Source organism: Myotis yumanensis, unplaced genomic scaffold (genome assembly GCF_028538775.1).
Source record: "Myotis yumanensis isolate MYYU_CA2020_CCGP unplaced genomic scaffold, mMyoYum1.0.hap1 SCAF_2, whole genome shotgun sequence".
Classification (NCBI taxonomy): Eukaryota; Metazoa; Chordata; class Mammalia; order Chiroptera; family Vespertilionidae; genus Myotis; species Myotis yumanensis.
Genome location: NW_027223753.1, coordinates 37,833,174 through 37,852,095, shown reverse-complemented (window position 1 = coordinate 37,852,095; position 18,922 = coordinate 37,833,174). Strand labels below are relative to the sequence as shown.

The 18,922-nt window shown below is 43.2% G+C and overlaps 1 protein-coding gene across 2 annotated transcripts in view; it reads right to left on the bottom strand.

Moving 5' to 3' along the window:
• TCEANC2 (transcription elongation factor A N-terminal and central domain containing 2) overlaps positions 1-18,922 on the bottom strand; it is a 50,519-nt gene that overhangs the window by 4,019 nt on the left and 27,578 nt on the right. Inside the window, exon 5 of one of the 2 annotated variants that reach the window (XR_011470237.1) lies at positions 10,260-11,704. Coding sequence is in view for 1 of the 2 variants with exons in the window: in XM_070405192.1 (XP_070261293.1) it covers positions 11,516-11,704 (189 nt within the window). In the remaining variant the exon portion in view is untranslated. Of the gene's footprint in view, positions 1-9,273; positions 11,705-18,922 lie in introns of those variants that run through there. The other variant, XM_070405192.1, reaches the window with a different exon arrangement.

Sequence of the window (18,922 nt, the reverse complement as noted above, 5' to 3'; positions counted from 1 at the left end):
ATATTCGAGGAATGATGATACACTCAGGAGACTGAGGCACAAAGGGGCGTGTGCTGAGATGATCTGGGGAGGGAGGCAAGGCCAAATCCTGGGGAGCCTCAAGTGCCAGGCTAAGGAGGACAGGCTCTATACTGTGGGCTAGGGCAGGGACGTGACAGGCCAGGTATGAGGACCACACCGCCTCTCTCTAGCTGTGACCTTGGACCAGGCACTTCCCCCTTAGAACCTCAGTTTCCTCATCTGTAAAGCAGGGGTGGCAATTCCTGCCGAATCCCGCCTCTCGGGCTTGGGCGAGGACTAGTAAGGCAACAAAGGGATTTGGTAAGACGTGAAAGACTTGACCAAGGCAGATTGGTGGATTAGAAAGAAAGAAGCGAGCAGTCAGTAGGTGTGAATTTAGTCAGCTGTTTTTCCATAGCGGTGATCAGATTCACTCCAGCTTTTACTGTTACTGGAAATCACGCCATTTGCATGGGGCATTCTACTTGTCATTTGGCCTCCATGACCTCACCTGAGGGTCCTCAGACCTTTTCAGTTAGATGTAACTACTCCTATCTTACAGCTGAAGACACCGAGGCACAAAGAGGTGACATGACCCACCAGCCATGCGTGCCAAAGGGGCAGAGCTGACATAACCTGCCCAGCTGTGTCCCTGCTATTCCATCTCACATCACCGTATTTACTGAGCAGCTTGTCAGAGGCGACACCTCCAAAGGGCACACCAAGGACATGAAGGTGCAAGAAGGCAGGAAACTGCAAGAACTGAGGACTAGAGGACTTGTCAATAGCCTCGAGGGTCAGTGACTGGCCATAATTTGTCCTTTTACTGAGGCCCAAGTTTGAATTCTTTGCTGCAAGACAGGTATGTGAGGCAAAGCCTGTCAGTGAGCAGCTCTAGCTGACTGCCCAACATACGCTTCTCTCCAGTTCTCCCTCCTTGTGGGAGGCAGGGCAGCCGGCGTGAGAACACGCCTGAGCTTTAGGGGCAGCCCATCTGGACACTGGGGCTTTATCCTGGGACAATGGTGGCCACTAAAAGGCTTTATGTCTGGTGTGGTAAGGTTGGATTTTATGGGTTAAAGAGGTCACTCTGGAGGTCAATTCGGAGAGGGGACTGGAGGGGAAGAACGGGGAACTGAGGATTTTGTGTGTGACATGCCCACTCCCAGCCCATTTAACCTTTCTGAGCAGCACCCTTAGTCATGAACTGGACTAACCCAGCAAAAGGATGGTTCTGGATTGTGGCAGGAAAACAAAAGCTGAATGTAACTAACAGAGCTTTACCTCATCCACTTGCCGGGGATGGTTTTTATGCTAATCCTATTTCAAGCAAAAGCAACTCAGACTAATAAAAACCGCACTTCCGCTCAGGACTCCACACCATCTGTCAGTCCACACACACGGGATTAGCTTTTCCTAGTAGCGTAGACCATGCTGCTTGACTGCATGGTTCTCATGACCCAGCCTGTAGGTGTGGAGGCGGAGCCATTCGTTCGTTCACACGCACATTCATTCAGCACCTAGAATAGGGCCCTTCCAGGGCCAAGCCCTGCCCTGGGCGCTGCAGAGGCAGAGAGGACACAGACAAGGTTCCTGCTCCCATGAAGGGTGTGCCCTGGTGGGGGAAGCAGAAAAATAAGAGTGCAGTGAGTTCTGATGGTGTTAAACCCTGTGAAGATAGAAAGCACTCATGTCAGGGACGTGAGGGGGTGGGGGAGGGCCTCCTTAGAGAGGAAGGCCAGGGAAGACCTCTCTGAGGAGGTGAAACCTAAGGGCACGGGGTCAGCACGGAATCGGCAGTCAGTGCGCCAGGCACAGCCAACAGTGGATGCAAACGTTCCAAGGAAGAGCCATAGTTGGCAAGTTGGAAGGGCAGAAGGCCAGAGCGGGTTGGGAGTGGGGTACAAGTCAAGATGGAGACAGGACCAGAGGTCAAGACATGTGGGACCTTGTGACATGGGCCACTGGAGAGCTTTGAGCAGGGCGTGACGCGACCTGAAGTACGTTTTAGATGTTCACTCTGACTGCGAGGTGGAGAATCAATTACATTCTTCTGTCCTGCCTTTGGCTCCAGACACATTATACTTATTATTGTTCCTTTTCTCTGACATCTCTCTGGCTTGCACATACATATCATTCTTGTAATACCACTTCTCCCATTTACTACCTGGTAAACTCCTATAGTATACCCATCAAAGCCCATCTCAAAAAGTAGCATCTTTGCAAAGCCTTCCTGAGTCTCTCCAGACCAGGCCCCTCCACAGGCATAGTTAGGGAATACCTCCCTCCACTCTGCTCCCACAGTGCCCCACTCATCCCTCGTTATGTCAGACTGCTGTGGATGGTTGACTGTGAGCTCTGATACAGAATCTTACCTGGTTCATCTCAGTGGCCTGGGGCCTATCACAGGGCCTCATGTAGAGGAGGGAGCTATTCCGGAAGCATTTTCATTCATGGCAGTGATAAGGACGTCAGTGTGGCTGATGAGAGGGACAAGAATGAGGCCAAAGAGGTCAGCAGATGCCTGGTAGGGCAAGGCCTTGGATGCTAGGCCTCAGGGTGGATTTCAGACACTGGAGAAAAATCCGAGTTTGAAAATAGGAAAAGACTGTCAAGATCATGGGAAGCAAGTAAGTACTGCGAAACTGTCAGGGCAATGACAGAGACTGGAGAGGCATGGTGACTTAAGTGCAATGTGGTATCCTGGATTGAATCCTGGAACCGAAAAAGAATAGGAAAACCAAATCCCCTTGAGAGGTGAGGAGCAGGGCAGGAGAACTATTTGGGGTTGTGATAGGGACATAAATATTGATTATGTTTACGTGATGTTCTCAAAGGCTATTAGCTCCAGGTTCATTTTCCAACATAAATAAGAAAGATAACCCTTGCCATTAAGAACTTAAGGTCTATTAATAGGTGAAAAGAAATACCTGTACTCCTATACAAAGGTCACTCCCTGCTTCACCTCTGAGACCATTTCATAAAAGCATTCTCTTATTCAGATGTGGAAACTGAGGCCTGAAGAGTTTAGATAGCATGTCTGAGGTTGCTATTTGAATAGTAATAAGCCAATGATTATCCTACTCAAAGGCAGTCATGAAGAGCTGTGGAGGAAAAATCTTGCCAACCATATAGTTTGTTTCTCACACAGCATACTTGTTTGTTTTCTGCATATATATATATATATGTATATATATATATATATATGTATATATCCCACGTTCAAAGGCTGTTAAATCACGTTGTTTACCCATATCTTCAGAAAAAAAATCACTTCTACTGTCGTGGTAAACAACCTGCTTCCCTATTTATAATGGTCTGGCTCTCTAGCAACTTCAGCACGAAATTATAGCTAATTTGCCTACAAATGTCAGGTGGTCATAATAATCTGGCCACTGTGTGTGTGTGTGTGTGTGTGTGTATGAATTTATATATGCTGTGAAAAAAACCATCAGGTTGGATTATAACCCAAAGAATAAAATAAATATATGTGAGTCAATACTGATATTAAATAAATAAATAAGTAGGCAAGACTGGGCAAACCTTCCAAATATGAGAAGTACTCTACCCTCCCCAGGAATTTAATTCCCCCAACTTTGAGTAGGGTCTGGACTTAGTGACTTGCCTCCAAAGAAGAGAGTAAGAAAAGAAAAAAATCGTAACTTTACAGTGGAGAAACCTGGCAAGCACGACCTACACCAAGCAATCAAGGTTAACATCACCAGTGATAAATTATGTGAGTATCATGTACCTCCTGATGAGATGTGACAAGAAGGGCACTTTACCTCTGTGGTATTCTTCCCCAAAACCCATAACCCCAGTTATGGAGGAAATCATCAGCCAAACCCCAATCGAGGAACATTCTACAAAACACCTGGCCAGCACTGCTCAAGACTGTCAAGGTCATGGGAGACAAGCAAAGACTGAGAACCTACCACAGAGCAGAGGAAACTAGAGAGGCACTGGACTAGATGCAATGTGGTGCCCTAGACTGAATCCTGGAACAGAAAAAGGACGTTAATGGAAAAACTAGTGAAGTCTGAATGAAGTTTGGAGTGAACAGAATGTACCCATGGTGGATTTCTAATTTCAACAAATGTACCACTTAATGTAAGATGTTAGCAATAGAGGAAACTGGATGAGGGGCATATAGGAACTCTGTATTATCTTTGCAACTTTTTATTATTTTATTTTTTATGTTTTTTAACTTCAGAGAGAGAGAGAGAGAGAGAGAGAGAGAGGGAGCGGGAGAGATAGAAACATCAGTGATGAGAGAGAAACATCGATTGACTATCTCCTAAACACCCCCTACTGGGGATCGAGCCCAAAACCCAGGCATGTGCCCTGACAGGGAATCGAACTGTGGCCTCCCTTCATGGGTCGACACTCAACCACTGAGCTACACCAGCTGGGCTCTTTGCAACTTTTTTGTAAATCTAAAATTATTCCAAAGTAAAAAGTTTATTTCAAAAAATCAGGTAAGGAAAGAGCGAGTCTGTCCTGGCTACCCCCTCCCCCCCCCCCCCCGCCACCCCCCCCCCCCCCCCCCCCCCCCCCGCCACACACACACACTCTATCCATTCTTTGCAATGGCACCCTATTCTCCCAGAGTTTCTGAGCTGATGCCTCACTATGTCTTCATGAGATAGTTACAAACTGGAGCTTAAGGATAGTGCAGTGCATGAAAGGATGAGTGGATTCATGGCCTGCATCCACTGCTTCGCCTCCCTTGCTGTACTCACAGGGGATCCCAAGCCAGCAGGTCAGTCTGTGAACCCTTAGAGAGTTGTGCTGGATAAAGCCCTACAAACAAAGCAATATCTAGACTATGTCTACTCCAGTGAAAATGCATTGTAGCCCTTTCCAGGGTGGAAAGGGTTTAATATAATCAACTTGTCAAATGGCTGGTTGTTCTCCTCAAGGGACTGAGATGTATCTGAGACTTAGTTGGTCTCTGTAAGTGGCAGGCTCAACACTCAGCGTCAGCAATAACTACATGTCTTGGTGGGTGTGAGACCATATTATGGACCCCACATATACCTTCTTTGTATGCCACCATGGTTATTACTGTTTATGCACCCATGTGCCAGCCTGGGGTGTCCTTAGATAGAGGCTGGCTGATGTCAACTGCATATACATGGCTATGTAGTGCTTATTCCATGGTATACAGCCTGGTGGGTGTTAACATGGAATATAATGACCTTCACACTTGATATCCACGCTCATAGGTCCAACCACATACCTCTACACAGAGCTCCTTGCCCCCGATTTTCTAATCTTATTCTAGACCCAAGCAGACAAGCTATTCACCACTGCACAGGAGATCCAGGTATATTCTAACCTTGGGCCCCCTTTCTTTCCACAGAAAGAGCACTATCCAAAGCTCTGCCCATTGGAAAGATTTTCCCCTCTGCTGTCTTTCAAGGACACCCCTGTGTGGGACTGCAGTGCAGCCAGTCTATTTTTGGCTTGCTCATTCATACTGAGCCATTTACCTGGGAACAAAGCTTGGTTCTTTTCACCTCAAGCTGGATATAAGAAGCTTCTCAGGCAGCCATAGCTCAGCTGAGGAGGGGGGGCACTGGTGCAAAGGTGGTGGGTGATATAGATGTCTAGGCCACCTACTCATGCAGCTACCTTCTGCCCTTTGGCGCTGCTGTGCCCAATGCCAGTTGTACCGTGTCCAACTTATGATGAATTGCTGCTGGGCTTTCTGACTTTATGACTGGGGGATCTGGTAGAATCCAGCTCATGATGAGCAGCTGTGGCTGCATGGTCAACTTGATGATCCATGTGCAGATGATCTGTCTTTTCCAGAACCTTGTGGCAAATCAGGAGCTGTGTTGTGAAAAGTGTGTCACTACTGGCTACCGATGGCATGGCCCTGCTCCAGAACCCTAGAGGTCTACATAGTGATCCTCCTCCTAGGCCTTGTCATTAACTCCACAGGCATCATTTCCCACCACAGATACCTCAATACCATGGATTCTGCCAGATCACACAGCATGGTTACTTGTACTACAGTCTGGCCCTGCTGCTGAGTCCTTTCCTGATCTGGACGCCCAGCAAAACTGGCAGCTTTGTCATCCACGATATGGGATGGAGCAGTATTCCCAGGTGTGAATACGCTGCCTCCAAACCCAAAGGGGCCTACCAAGCATTGTGCTTCCTTCTTAATGGGGGCGTGGGAGATGCAATAATTTGTCTTTTACTTTGGAGGGAATGTCCCTGGCATATCCCAGACCACTGGCCCCTAAAAACTTCACTGATATGTGAGGCCCCTGCATCTTCAGTGTGTGCTTGCACTCTGCAATTCATGTGTCTTACTGAGGCTTCCAATATACTCGTTTCTTGCTCATCTGGCCCAATTAGCTGACGTCTTCAATGCAGTGGATCAATATGATGCTCTGCAAAATGTCTAGGTGGTACGGGTCTTTTCAGACTAGGCTGTGAGAGGTGGGAGAGTTAACAGCCCTGGGGCAAGACTGTAATTGCATATTTTTGTCTGTTCCAAGCAAATATGAAGTCTGACTTTCCTTTCTGATAGGGAAGGAAAAGACAAACATTGACCAGATCAATGGCTACATACCATGTACCTGAGAACATGTTAATGTGCTCCAAGAAAGAGGCCACAACAGTGGCTGCAATTAGAACTACCACTTGGTTAATTTTGCTGTAATTCACCGCCATCTTCCAGGATCCTTCTATTTTTGTAGGGCCCAGAGCAGTGAATTAAAGAGTCATAATGGTGATCACTATTGCTGCATCCTTTAGAGCCTTAAGGATGACATTTATCTTTGCCATTCCCTGATTACTAATGAGGTTGGGCATCTTCTAACATCTTTATTGGCTTATTTCCTTTGCTTTCAACTCCCATAATTCATATCGTTGGCCTTTTTCAATCATTTATCTAGACCTTGGCACTCACCTTCAGTAGACTGTGAACTTCTTGGGGCCAAAGACTATGTCTTATTTGTTCCTGTGACCCTTGAATCTGGCCTATAAGAACTCAAATATGCACTGAGTGAGTGATTTTAACAAGAAGAAAAAGCAGCATTTGATTAGATAACCTGGTCTTCTTGAATCTTGAAACTAACCTCCTTAGCTTATGGGTAAGCCTATCCATGACAGCAATTATATCATTTTGGTTGATTTAAAAGAAAATACAATGTCATCCAATCAAACCATTGCTCTTTTGAAATCGAAGCAGTGTCACTGAACTAATAAACGCTCCCAAAGCCTTGTTTTCTGGATGGACTCCCTTTGATAGCAATAATGGGCAGTAACAAACTGAGCCTTCGTCCCATATGGCTGTGATAAACACATCCAAAACACATTACAAATCTCAGAATGAGACTCTGAGGCCTGAGGCTGCAGCAAAAGAAAACCAAGGTTGACAGGCACAAGTGTAAGAACCTGATATTCCTTAAATGAGAAAAGGCCAGCTGCCTGTTCCCTCACCACTGAACACAGTAAATGCATTATCTGAGCTTCCTGCCATTTTTCAAACCTGGGACTCTCTAATGATATCTGTTTGGTCAACTCTGAACTTCATTTGTAAAAAAAAAAAAAAAGAATTATCTAATTTACACAATCTTGAGCGTCTCTTTCCTTTGCCATAAATTGTTGGGAGTTTCAAATTTTGAAAATTTTTCTAAAGTATCTGTTTATGTAAGAACATTTTTATCTTTCTAAATGCACATTTTATTAGTTCCCTCACCTCCTCGAAAACTTCCCAGAGCCTCCCATTATCTGAAGGCCAAAGTCCAAACTTCTTCACGAGGCCTCTAAGGTCCTGGCTAATTGTTTTGCCCCATTTCTCTCCACCGTGTCTAAGAACTCTGCCTCCACCACTCCATAGCATTTGCCTTTACTGACACAAGGCGTACACTTTACACCTCTGGGCTTTTGTACACATACTGATCCCTCTGCTAAGAACTATCTATCCTTCAAGACTTGGTTCAAACATTAACTCTCTGTGAAGACTTTATCTTTTCTTAGAATGGTATTAATCACTCCTTTCTCCACTTTCTCAACATTTTAAATCAATATCTACAATAAACACCTAGTATGCTGTACTGTATTTATTTACTTATGTGTCTGTCTCCCCACTAATCTAAGGGCTCCTCAAGGGTAGAAATGAGATCTATTGCCGTTTCTCCAGTGCCAGTCTAGACCTTGGCTCACATAAGATAGGCAACATTAGTTTGTTGAATGAATGGATGAATGAAAATGGAGACTCAGTCCCTACCCAAAGGACCAGGACCTCCGATTTAACCACCAGAAGAAAAGGATCAATAAGCTGCTGAAGCGGACTCTAACAGTAATTTCCCAAACTTCCTCTGGCAACCACACACATTTAGGAGACATATTCATGTCCAGATTTACAGACCTAGGAACTCAGAGGTCCTAGGAACTTTTTCACCCCATTGCAGGAGCTGAACCTTTCCTTCTTCACAGTCTGGAGCTCAGAAGTGCTTCTTAGTGGGTGGGTCAGCTTGGATGGATATCTGCAAGCCTCCTTTCCTTCAGCAAGCACTCAGAACAGCTCTATTAGTGTTCATGGAAATTTTGCGCATGCATCAAGGAGAAAACAGCCACAAATAACACGGTCTACTTTCCAAGTCTCCAAAGCACATCTCTGCAATCATTTTACTTTCTAACTATCACCACTGAAACCTTTCAGCCGCAGAGCAATTTGTTTTCAACTTACTCTGGGTCCTTAAATTAGCAGAACTTTTTGGTTGCTTATAAATGAAGCTTCCGCCTCCCAGTCTCTCTCCCTGGCTCCAGCTTCTTCTTCCACAGCCTGTTAACAAAAATTAACCAGTTCCTGCTTAGAATCAGTCCATACGCCTTCACCTGTTGTTCAGGACCCTTCACATTTGGTCCTGGTCCTTGCCTTCCTCTCCAGCCTCATTTCCATCTACTCTTCACCCTACTTTCCTCTGCTCCAGCCACACCAATCACCTTCCAGATATTTCACAGGTCTGAGTCTTTCCATACTTTGCTTTCTCCGTCAGGCATGAGCCTCAACCTCCCAATAACTACTTCTGCCCTTTAGGACTGCACACAAGTATCACTTCTTCCAGGAAGCATTACCTGATTGGTTAGATGCCTTTCCTGTACACCCACAAGTAGTCATTCAACTATTCAATAGTTATGGAGACCTAGTTTGTGCCAGGCTGTGCTCTAGGTGCTGGAAATACAACAGGGAACAAAACAAAGACTCTGCTTTCATGAAGCTTAAGTTCAATGAAATTTATTGGGGTAACACTGGTTACTAACATTATGTAAGTTGCAGGTGTACAATTCTATAATACATCATCTGTATACTGCATTGTGTGCTTACCCCCCAACATCTAGTCTGCTCCCATCACCATGCGTTTGACCCCGTTATCTTCTTTCTCTTCCCCCTCCCCTCCCTTCATCTTTGGTAACCACCATATTGTTGTGTCCATGAGTTTGTGTTACCTTCAGTGGGGAGACAGAATCAAAAGCACAACCACAGAAGATGTGGATATGAATAGAACAATACACAGGATATTATGGTAGGGGAAGCATAGGGAAATAGGTAGAGAGTAGCATTTTAGAGAAGAAAATAGCATGTGAATGCTCTGATGGGAGTGACATGGTGAGATTTCCAGTTCTGATATGCCACTCTGTTTCTAGCACAGGGAGATACATTTGAAGAGGTTCAGACTGGGTGCAAAGGGACCAGCTAGGAAGCCATGTAGCCATGTGGGCAACAGAGGATGAAGCCCTAAAGTGGTACTAGAGATGAAGAAGAGGCAAGAGATTCTAAATATATGTGACAAATAAAAGCATTAGGACCTGATTGGGTAAGGACTCTCGCTTCTAGCAAGAATGCCTGGGCTCCCAGGATTGCCAAGTGAGAAAAGACATGTTATAGCTGCGAAGCCCCCGAGACATCTTGGAGATACCATCTGAAACTGAGGGACCATGTATGGTCTGAAGATACAAATTGGAGTGTCATCTGCATGTAACCATAAGAGAGTGAATGAAATGAACCTGGGAGACTGGATCCAGTCAAACAGACCTGGGTTTTGAACCTTAGCTCTGCCTTTCACTCTCTGTGTGACCTTGAGTAAGCTACTAAGCCATTCTGGGGCTCACTTGTCTGATCTTTAATTGGATATTATTATTAAAATGTCTATCACAGTGCTGAGCGCCTGGTGGGTGCTTAGTTATGATTCCAGCACCTGTACATCCTAGCAGTGGGAAACGGAACAAGATACCTTTGCTTGGTGAGCCTCAGGGTCTCATCTGCAGTTCCTGCTAGGTATCCACAGTACTCCGTGGAATGGGTGCTCAATAAATGATTGCTGAATAAATGAAGAAATATAAAAAAACTGAAACAATATCTACTAACACAACAGATGAGAGGATTAAACAGGCAATGTTAACCCCTTCCTTTCTGTCCTTGCTATTTAACCCATCCCCTATTTTTTTGTATTTTAAATCTCTCCTTTTTTATTAGCTCCTTCTTTTCAGATTACATACATGCTCCAGTCTCCCTTAACCTCAAAAAACCTTTCTTGGGTCTTACCATCTCTCTAAATTCTTTGCAATAATTTTTCATCTTCACCAACTATACTTTTTCTCAACCCAAAACACTTTTCAATGAACAAACCATATCTTTTTTTTTAAGCGGGGGGGAAAGCCCCAGTTTATTATTACTTATAAAAAAAGTAAATATCATTTACATAATTGTTCCAATAGGCCTATGTAGAGGTATTTTATTTTAAAAATATATGTATGGAATTTTTTCACTACAGTAATTCATTTCAAGAGGGATTTCATTATGTATCTTCTACAGAACCTTAAAATGAGAGTGTCACATATTCAAATAAGCCCGTGTGTGGGGATGCTGCAGGCCAGTTCTTCATTAGGAGCCTCAGCATGGGGGCTCCGGAGACCAACACAGAAGGTCTTCCAGGGGGAGCTGATGCATTCAGATAAGTGAGTTCTGGAAAGAAGGGGTAGTTGGCTGGCTCGGGCAGGCTCACCCCTGGGGCAGAGCAAAGAGAACAGACAGGGGAGTTCTGAGAGGCACCAGAGCCATCTAAACTCAGGGGGATGGAACTGTGCGAGCGGCAGCAGTAATTGAGTTTCAGTTACCTGCAGGGTGGTGAAATAAAGTAGTAACTTCATCTGCCTGACGTGGGGGAAGTTTAGAGGTGTCCTTGGCATACTCACAGCGAAATCCAAAATCCGTCACCCTTTGCTGTGTTGGGTGATGGCAACCATACAGCGCTTCCTAGGGACAGCCTGTGCACGTCCTGTTAGGCTGCACCAGCGCACTACAGCTAATGAAGCATTTCCTGCAGCCTGTCTCCCAGGGCTCCCTGCAGCCTCTGTCTGAAGGAATGGCACCATGGGAAAACTTAGCGCAGCCAGCATCAGCCATCATCCAAACTCAAAAGAGTCTTTGAATGGCAGAAAGGGACACATTTTCTTTTCTGCCCAGCCCAGGGTTAGAACCGTCCTCAGGTCATTTTTTGTGGGTCTGTACAAACGTGCCGACTGGCAGCGAGCCGTTCTTCACCTGAGCCCGGATTTCAGCTTGGTGCTTTAATGTGAAGACCAGGGCTCTCACCGTCCGCCGGTAGGGCCCATTAATGAGGCGGGAGCAGAGATGAAACGTTTCCCGCTCAATATTTTCAACCAGTAGGTGATCCATCTAAAAAACAGCAAAATTATCAAATTAGGGCCTTGCAACGCATAAGAATTAAAAACAAGAGAGGCTGAAGCACTCTGCTCAGAGGCTTCCATTAATCAACTGAAATTCAAGGACATCTACTTCCTGTCACAAGAGAAACAGGAAGAGCAAATTAATTCCACCCTGGCAATTAAGGAACAAGGCCATGTGCTTTGTGACAGGGACCTCATTCACAACCCCTGCCGGGTGGTAATATTTGCCATTATAACAGGAAACTGGCCTGAACTAAGCGACGGGTACTGGGCCCTGTACTTTACCAACCAGGAAACAAAGACCAAGGACAATAAATCAGTGTAACAGTTTATACTTTTTGGGGGGTTTGTTTTAAAAGTGCCTTTTAACCCCTTACTGCATCGCAGAAACACTGGATCTGGATCTTAATATGTGTGTAGATCACTTTTCACATTGAATGCTCACAACTCCTATTATCTCATTTTGCAGATGAGGAAATGGGTTCAAAGGTAAAGAAAGGTTCAAGTTCTTACAACCACTAAGAGGCAGAGCTGAGACTCTGACCTGGAGCCCCGACTCCAAAGTTCATGTTTCTGCCCTTTCACTGCACTGACTGTCCCCTCAGCATTCTGAGTGACCAGTAGAGTTCGAGGAGATGCTTGCAGGGTCAGCTAAGCACAGCAGACTTAGGGGATGGGACCTGTAGCAATTCCAGGGTGGTTTGGCTCAGGCCCAAGTCCTCCTAAGGTCGCAGACATAATCAAAGTAGGACAGGTCTGGGACTTGGTCCACGTAGTCTGGATCCAGGCCAGGTTGGGCTGCTGGTCAGGGGGCCCCTCAGCCCCACCTTCCTTTCCAGGCCCATCCCCTCCCCAGTCCTGAGCATTGCCCCGCATGAGCCTACTAAGCTGCTTTCACACACCTCTATCTGCTAGATACTTGTTCCCTCAGCAAGGTACACTTTCCCTAGGAAATACATTCTTATTTGTATGTCAAAACTTAGCTAAAAAGCAAAATACGCCGAAACCGGTTTGGCTCAGTGGATAGAGCGTCGGCCTGCGGACTGAAAGGTCCCAGGTTCGATTCCGGTCAAGGGCATGTACCTGGGTTGCGGGCACATCCCCAGTGGGAGATGTGCAGGAGGCAGCTGGTCGATGTTTCTCTCTCATCGATGTTTCTAACTCTCTATCTCTCTCTCCCTTCCTCTCTGTAAAAAATCAATAAAATATATTAAAAAAAAAAAAAAGCAAAATACAAGAAAGCAAATCCTAGCTCAGAGGACTGAAAGTTCTTCTTTGGGCTGCCACATGTCCCGAGTTCCCCTTAGTCATTATCACAATATACTACAATTATCCATTTTTTGGATAGTGAGTTCCTTGAATACAGGACACAAATTTTTCTCTTACTTGCTTTCCCCCCTTCATTCAAATATTTATTCAGCACTTACTATGTGCTAGGCTCTGTGCTTGGGGAGAGGGAAAAGCAGTGAATAAGGCTGGCACTGTCTGTGACTTCATGGTGAGCACAGGCCAGTAAGAAGCAGTAGTGAACATGAGTACAAGTGCACCAAGTGCTAAGAAAGAGGACAGGAATACATGCTGGGCACAGAGCTACAGCAAAGGGACCCAACCCCACAGGGCAGTGCCTGTCTTTGGAAGGAAATGCTGTTTAACTTGAGACTTGAAGAATGAGTAGGGTCTGGCTAGGGTCTATCACAAAATAGGCATGTGCTTTGTGATAAATTCACTGATATGTACATATATCTCTTGTGTACTTATGCTATATTTTATTTACCTTTATTATTTTTTTAGTTAATCCTCACCCAAGGATATTTTTCCCATTGATTTCTAGACAGAACGAAAGGAAGGGAGGGAAGAGGAAGACAGTGATAGACACACACACAGAAAGAGAGAGAGAGAGAGACAGACAGACAGACAAACAGACAGACATTGATGAAAGAGAAACATCAGTCAGTTGCCTCTTATATGCACTCTGACTGAGGAGCAAACTTGCAACCTGGGTATTTGCCCAGGAATCGAACCCACGACCTTTTGGTGTCTGGGACAACACTCCAACCAAGCCACACTGGCCAAGGCTTACACTATTTAAAAAGAAAAGTTTAAGAAAAAAGTGTACCAAAATAAGAAAAGAGTCACCTAATACTTGATTTAAAAAAACCTACTATAAGGGACAGACCGAAACAAACAGAAAAATGAAACTTAGAAGAAATAAGGACGGCAGGGAGCAGAATAAGACTGAGAGAGAAAAAGAGGGACAGAGAATGAATATGTGGGCCCCGACATCTGCTGAGGTAGAGCAGACAAGACCTTCCAGGAAATTTGTGGTCCTGATGACTGATCTGGCTTGTGCTAGGGTGAGTGGATGTGGCTTGGCTCCGTGGCTCTCCAGAACCCAGACATCTCGAGCTCTTCATGGCCTGGTGAGTGGGCAGCGAACTAGCCCCTGGCCTGAGGCAGCCCTGGAAGCAGGTTACTTTAGGAGGTTGAAAGGGTGGCCAGTTGTCTGGCCAGCATTTGTCCAGCAACATTCGCCAGAGAGGCTCCTCAATCCAGTGTGAGGGTGGTTAGTCACTGTTTAGAGGTTCACTTAAACAGTTAAGAAAAAGGTGGGGCCAAAACCAGTTTGGCTCAGTGGATAGAGCGTCGGCCTGCGGACTAAAGGTCCTAGGTTCGATTCCGGTCAAGGGCATGTACCTTGGTTGCGGGCACATCTCCAGTAGGGGGTGTGCAGGAGGCAGCTCATCGATGTTTCTAACTCTCTATCTCTCTCCCTTCCTCTCTGTAAAGAAATCAATAAAATATATTTAAAAGAGAAAAAAAAAGAAAAAAGTGGGTGTTTTTTAGGGGAATGATTGTTTGGGGGAAAAAGGTATATATACTTTTGCAAAACAGGTCATGGCCATTCCACTGAATTATTGTATATATTTAAAAAAAGAACTCTGACAGTGCCTTGAAATTTGCATAACTGGATACTCATACATACTTTATTTAGCAAATAGTTACTGATTTGCTACTCTGAGTCTGGCCTGATCTGGATATTAGGGAGACCGAGCAGAAAAGACCTGCCCCCTAGCATCCAGGACTCACAGTCTAGAAAGGCGACTGCACACACACAGAAAACCGCTGGGTAGTGGAATAGGTGTTCTACCAGCAATGTGATGGCAATGGGGAGCAAGCAGGTAACAATTCTCATTCATGCCTTCTTATTAAATGAAGGCCAATCAGAATGAAGAAGTGAAGAAAAACATCAGTGATATTAAAATGTAAATTATACAGGATAATAATTCATCATGTACCTTTTTGTATAAAAGTTAATTGCACAAAGTGAATGAACTTAAAACTGCCCTTGGATAATCCAAACCAATCCAAATCGTTGAGTCCTTTCCAATGGGTCCTAACCTGGTGATTTAGGTAAGCCCTTTGGGACTTAGCTAAAAGACCAGAGTCTCACTGATACCTTGAGAAGAGAGAGTTTTGCTCTCTCCATTTGCCTTACTCACTGCTCCCCATATTCTACACATTTCTACCCCTGCTTCCTCAAAACTCCTCCAACATCTGTTCCAACACTCCCACTGTTGTTTTCTTAGCATTTCCTAGTTCACATGTCTCAGAGACAGAGAATCTGATTTACCTTCCCTATCTATTTGTACCTGTGAGTTATTCAGTTGTCCAATCCTGGACAAATTGGTTTTAGCTTGGAGAAGATATAAAACATGATCACCTAGAATAAAACATGACCACCTAGAGCTCTTTCATCAAGGATTCTGGCCTCAGTGGGAAATGGTGCCATAATCAATTAGTGATGTCTGCCACATCTGTAAGCCCTTTAAAAGCAAGGGAACAGGTCTTTTTTATGTGTGTACCTTAAATGCAGAACTTCCCATGTTGTACTGTAACTGTTTATTTGTCTATCTCTCACAGAAGCCTGTAAGCCCTTTTAGGGATGATACTGTGCTGGATCCATTTCTAAATTCCCCATGCCTAGCATAGGTACAAGCACATGGTAAGAGCTCAGTAAATATTTTTTAAATGAATGTCCTTCTCCCCTACTCCCCAACATATCCTCCCTCCTTTCCTGCTCTTTCAATAACATCCTACACATAGCAAATAAGATATGAAATATAATGTTTCTATTTTATATGTATTTTCAAGTTAGCAAAATTCTACCCCTCTTGCAAAGGCCAATTCAACTGCCATCTCCTCCATAAAACCTTCCCAGATTCCCCTATCAGATTTCATATACTGTCCTTTGTGTGTCTACACCCGTGGTCGGCAAACTGCGGCTCGAGAGCCATATGTGGCTCTTTGGCCCCTTGAGTGTGGCTCTTCTACAAAATACCATGTGTGGGTGCGCACGTATAGTGCGACTGAAACTTCGTGGCCTATGCGCAGAAGTTGGTATTTTGGGGAAGAGCCACACTCAAGGGGCCAAAGAGCCGCATGTGGCTCGTGAGCCGCAGTTTGCCGACCACTGGTCTACACCATTTGCTTGTACCCATTTCAGATATATTTCATCTTGCCTTCTATTAGTTAGTCATTTACAGGCTCTCCACCAGGAGACAGTAAGCTTTCTTAAGACAGGGAATGCAACTCACTTATGTTTGCATTCTCCCTGGCACTAGCAGTAGTAGTACTAAACATCTATTGAATTGAATATCCACTAGAAGCAAACTTTGTGTGAGTTTTAGCACACAGAGCATGATTGGGTTTGTACCTATCTAACCACACTCCTTTTTGACCACTTAAATACATTTATGAAAGAGCTGGTCAAAGCCAGAGGTGCAGTCTGAGGCCATTAAACAAAGAAAAAACTAACAGTCCCATATGGGGACGTACCCCTGACCTGGATCTCATTAGCACCATCTGACAACCAACTGGGCCAACCAGCCAGTGTTTCATAACTCTTAATGATACAGGCTCACTTTGAGAATCAGGTTCATTTTTTTTAATGACATAATAGGAAAATGATCACAGGCCATGAGGTAGGAAGGAGAGTGGATAATGAGGAAGGGGAAGTAAGAGAATGACACCACAGGGGATGTTCATATGAGGAAAGATCTAAAATGTAGGGAAGAACAAAGAAGATCCGGAAGGGAGAAAGTAAAGGGGAATGGAGCCAGGGTCTCAACAATGGAGTTTTTATTCATCTATTCCATTATTCCAAGAACAAGGAAACAATCTATGAATCTAGAAAGCAAGATCTATAGAGTAATAAAGAGATACATTTGGCTGTGTGTGTATATTCCTCATCTGTGGCTTTCACTACAAAAGAATGTAACAAAAACAAATAACATGAAAACATTTATTTCCTACAAAAAATGTAATGAGTAGATCTGTAAAAACACATGCTAGGATCAAATTGTAAAGGCTTTTTAGTCGCCGGGCCAGTAACTTACCCAATGGTTTACTACTGCCTGATAAAGTACATTTGTGGAGATTGGATGTCTGATTTGAATGCACTCAACATTGGTTACTGTCAAAGACCAGATACTGGATTAGATGGGTCACTGATTTACCTTAATATGGAAACGTTTCAGATGATAATTGGTGCTAAGAGTTAACTTTTATGCAAAAATGTTTATAATTCTTCGACACATCAAACTGATCAAACTATTATCAAATACTATTTATGCAAGAAAAACAAACTGATTTTTTTTTTTTTTTTTGGCCAAGGAAGAAAGAAAGATGCATACTTTTTAATTTTTAAAATTTACTCTTTGGGAACAAAACCACTCAACTATGCTTAATCTGATATTTTTTCCAATTATGTTGGAAAGCACTAACGAATGTATCACTTTTTTAACTTTGCTTTGTAACACTTGAGTGCTTACCACTTGATGTGCCATTTAAAGGATAATTAATGGATAAACTAAAAGGATAATTATTATGGAGTTTAATATAGTAGGCAAACTGCTCATTAATCCTTACAAGCATTGCTTCGTTATTATCATTTACTTAAAAATATACCACAGGGAACTGGAATTTAACACCACATTAACTACATATTATATACCCACACTCTATGTTTCCGTAATAATTTTGCTTTATTTAAAAAATAAACTTTATTTAAAATATCAAATAGCAAGTCTTGTTGGCTAATCAATATTCTGGAAAGTTATTTATTTAGACTTACAACCTTCATATTTTTTTCTCTCTTCCAAGGGCTTAATATTCATATTAAAGCCTCCTTTAGGAAAAGAAAAGCAAACTTAACAGCATAGCAATTTGCTGAGCTATCAAATAACACTGAAAATTATAAAAATGAAAAAATAACCATATATAGAAAAGGATATACAAAATGACACTAACTGATATTGATCAAGATGAAAAAGACAACATAAATGTAAATCACTGTTAATTTTCTGCAATGTTGTTTAAATAATCAATAAAACTATCTTCTGGAACATTTGGCATATAATTGGCTCTTAATAATTTGGGATAATCATATTATAGCATTCATTTAAAAAGTTATAATAATTTACCAAACAGAAAATGCACCAAAATGCTAACAAGATTATATCCGAGTGGTAAGTTCAATGGTGATCTTATTTTTCCTTTCTATGTTTTTCACATTTTCTAAGTGTGTATTTAAAAATCCATAACTATATTTTAAAAAGTAAATAATATACCATGAGTTCATTTGCCCTTCTTTTGTGGATACATAATTGAGACAGAAAGGTTAAAATTTTTTTCAGAGAATATAGTAACAGATCTAGCATTTAAATCAGACTTCTGAATTGCTTCCTTTGTTAATAATATTAAATTATTCTTAAAGAAACTTTGATAGGGATACCCTAAAAAGAAGAAAATATATAAATGTTATATGTCTGATTTTTCCAGAGTATAAACTGACATATAAGATTTGTTTGATGATGGTGATTAATATTATTGTTAATGAGCAAAAATCCTTCTAGCATGCCACTAATGTCACCTGAACTGTTGGCTATGAAGATGATAGGAATTATGTCTAGCCAATTGATTATATGCTTTAGAGTGTGGACAAAAAATGGGGGAGTAGAATCTTTTCAATAGACAGCTATTTCTTTTGCCACTGATATTCCATAACAGAGTCCATCCCAGAATTTTTGCTTCAGTGGCAAGAGAACAAATTTTAAATGGAAGGAGCCCACCTAGTCAATGTGGCTCAATGGTTGAGTGTCAACCTATGAACCAGGAGGTCAAGGTTCAATTCCTGGTCAGGGCACAA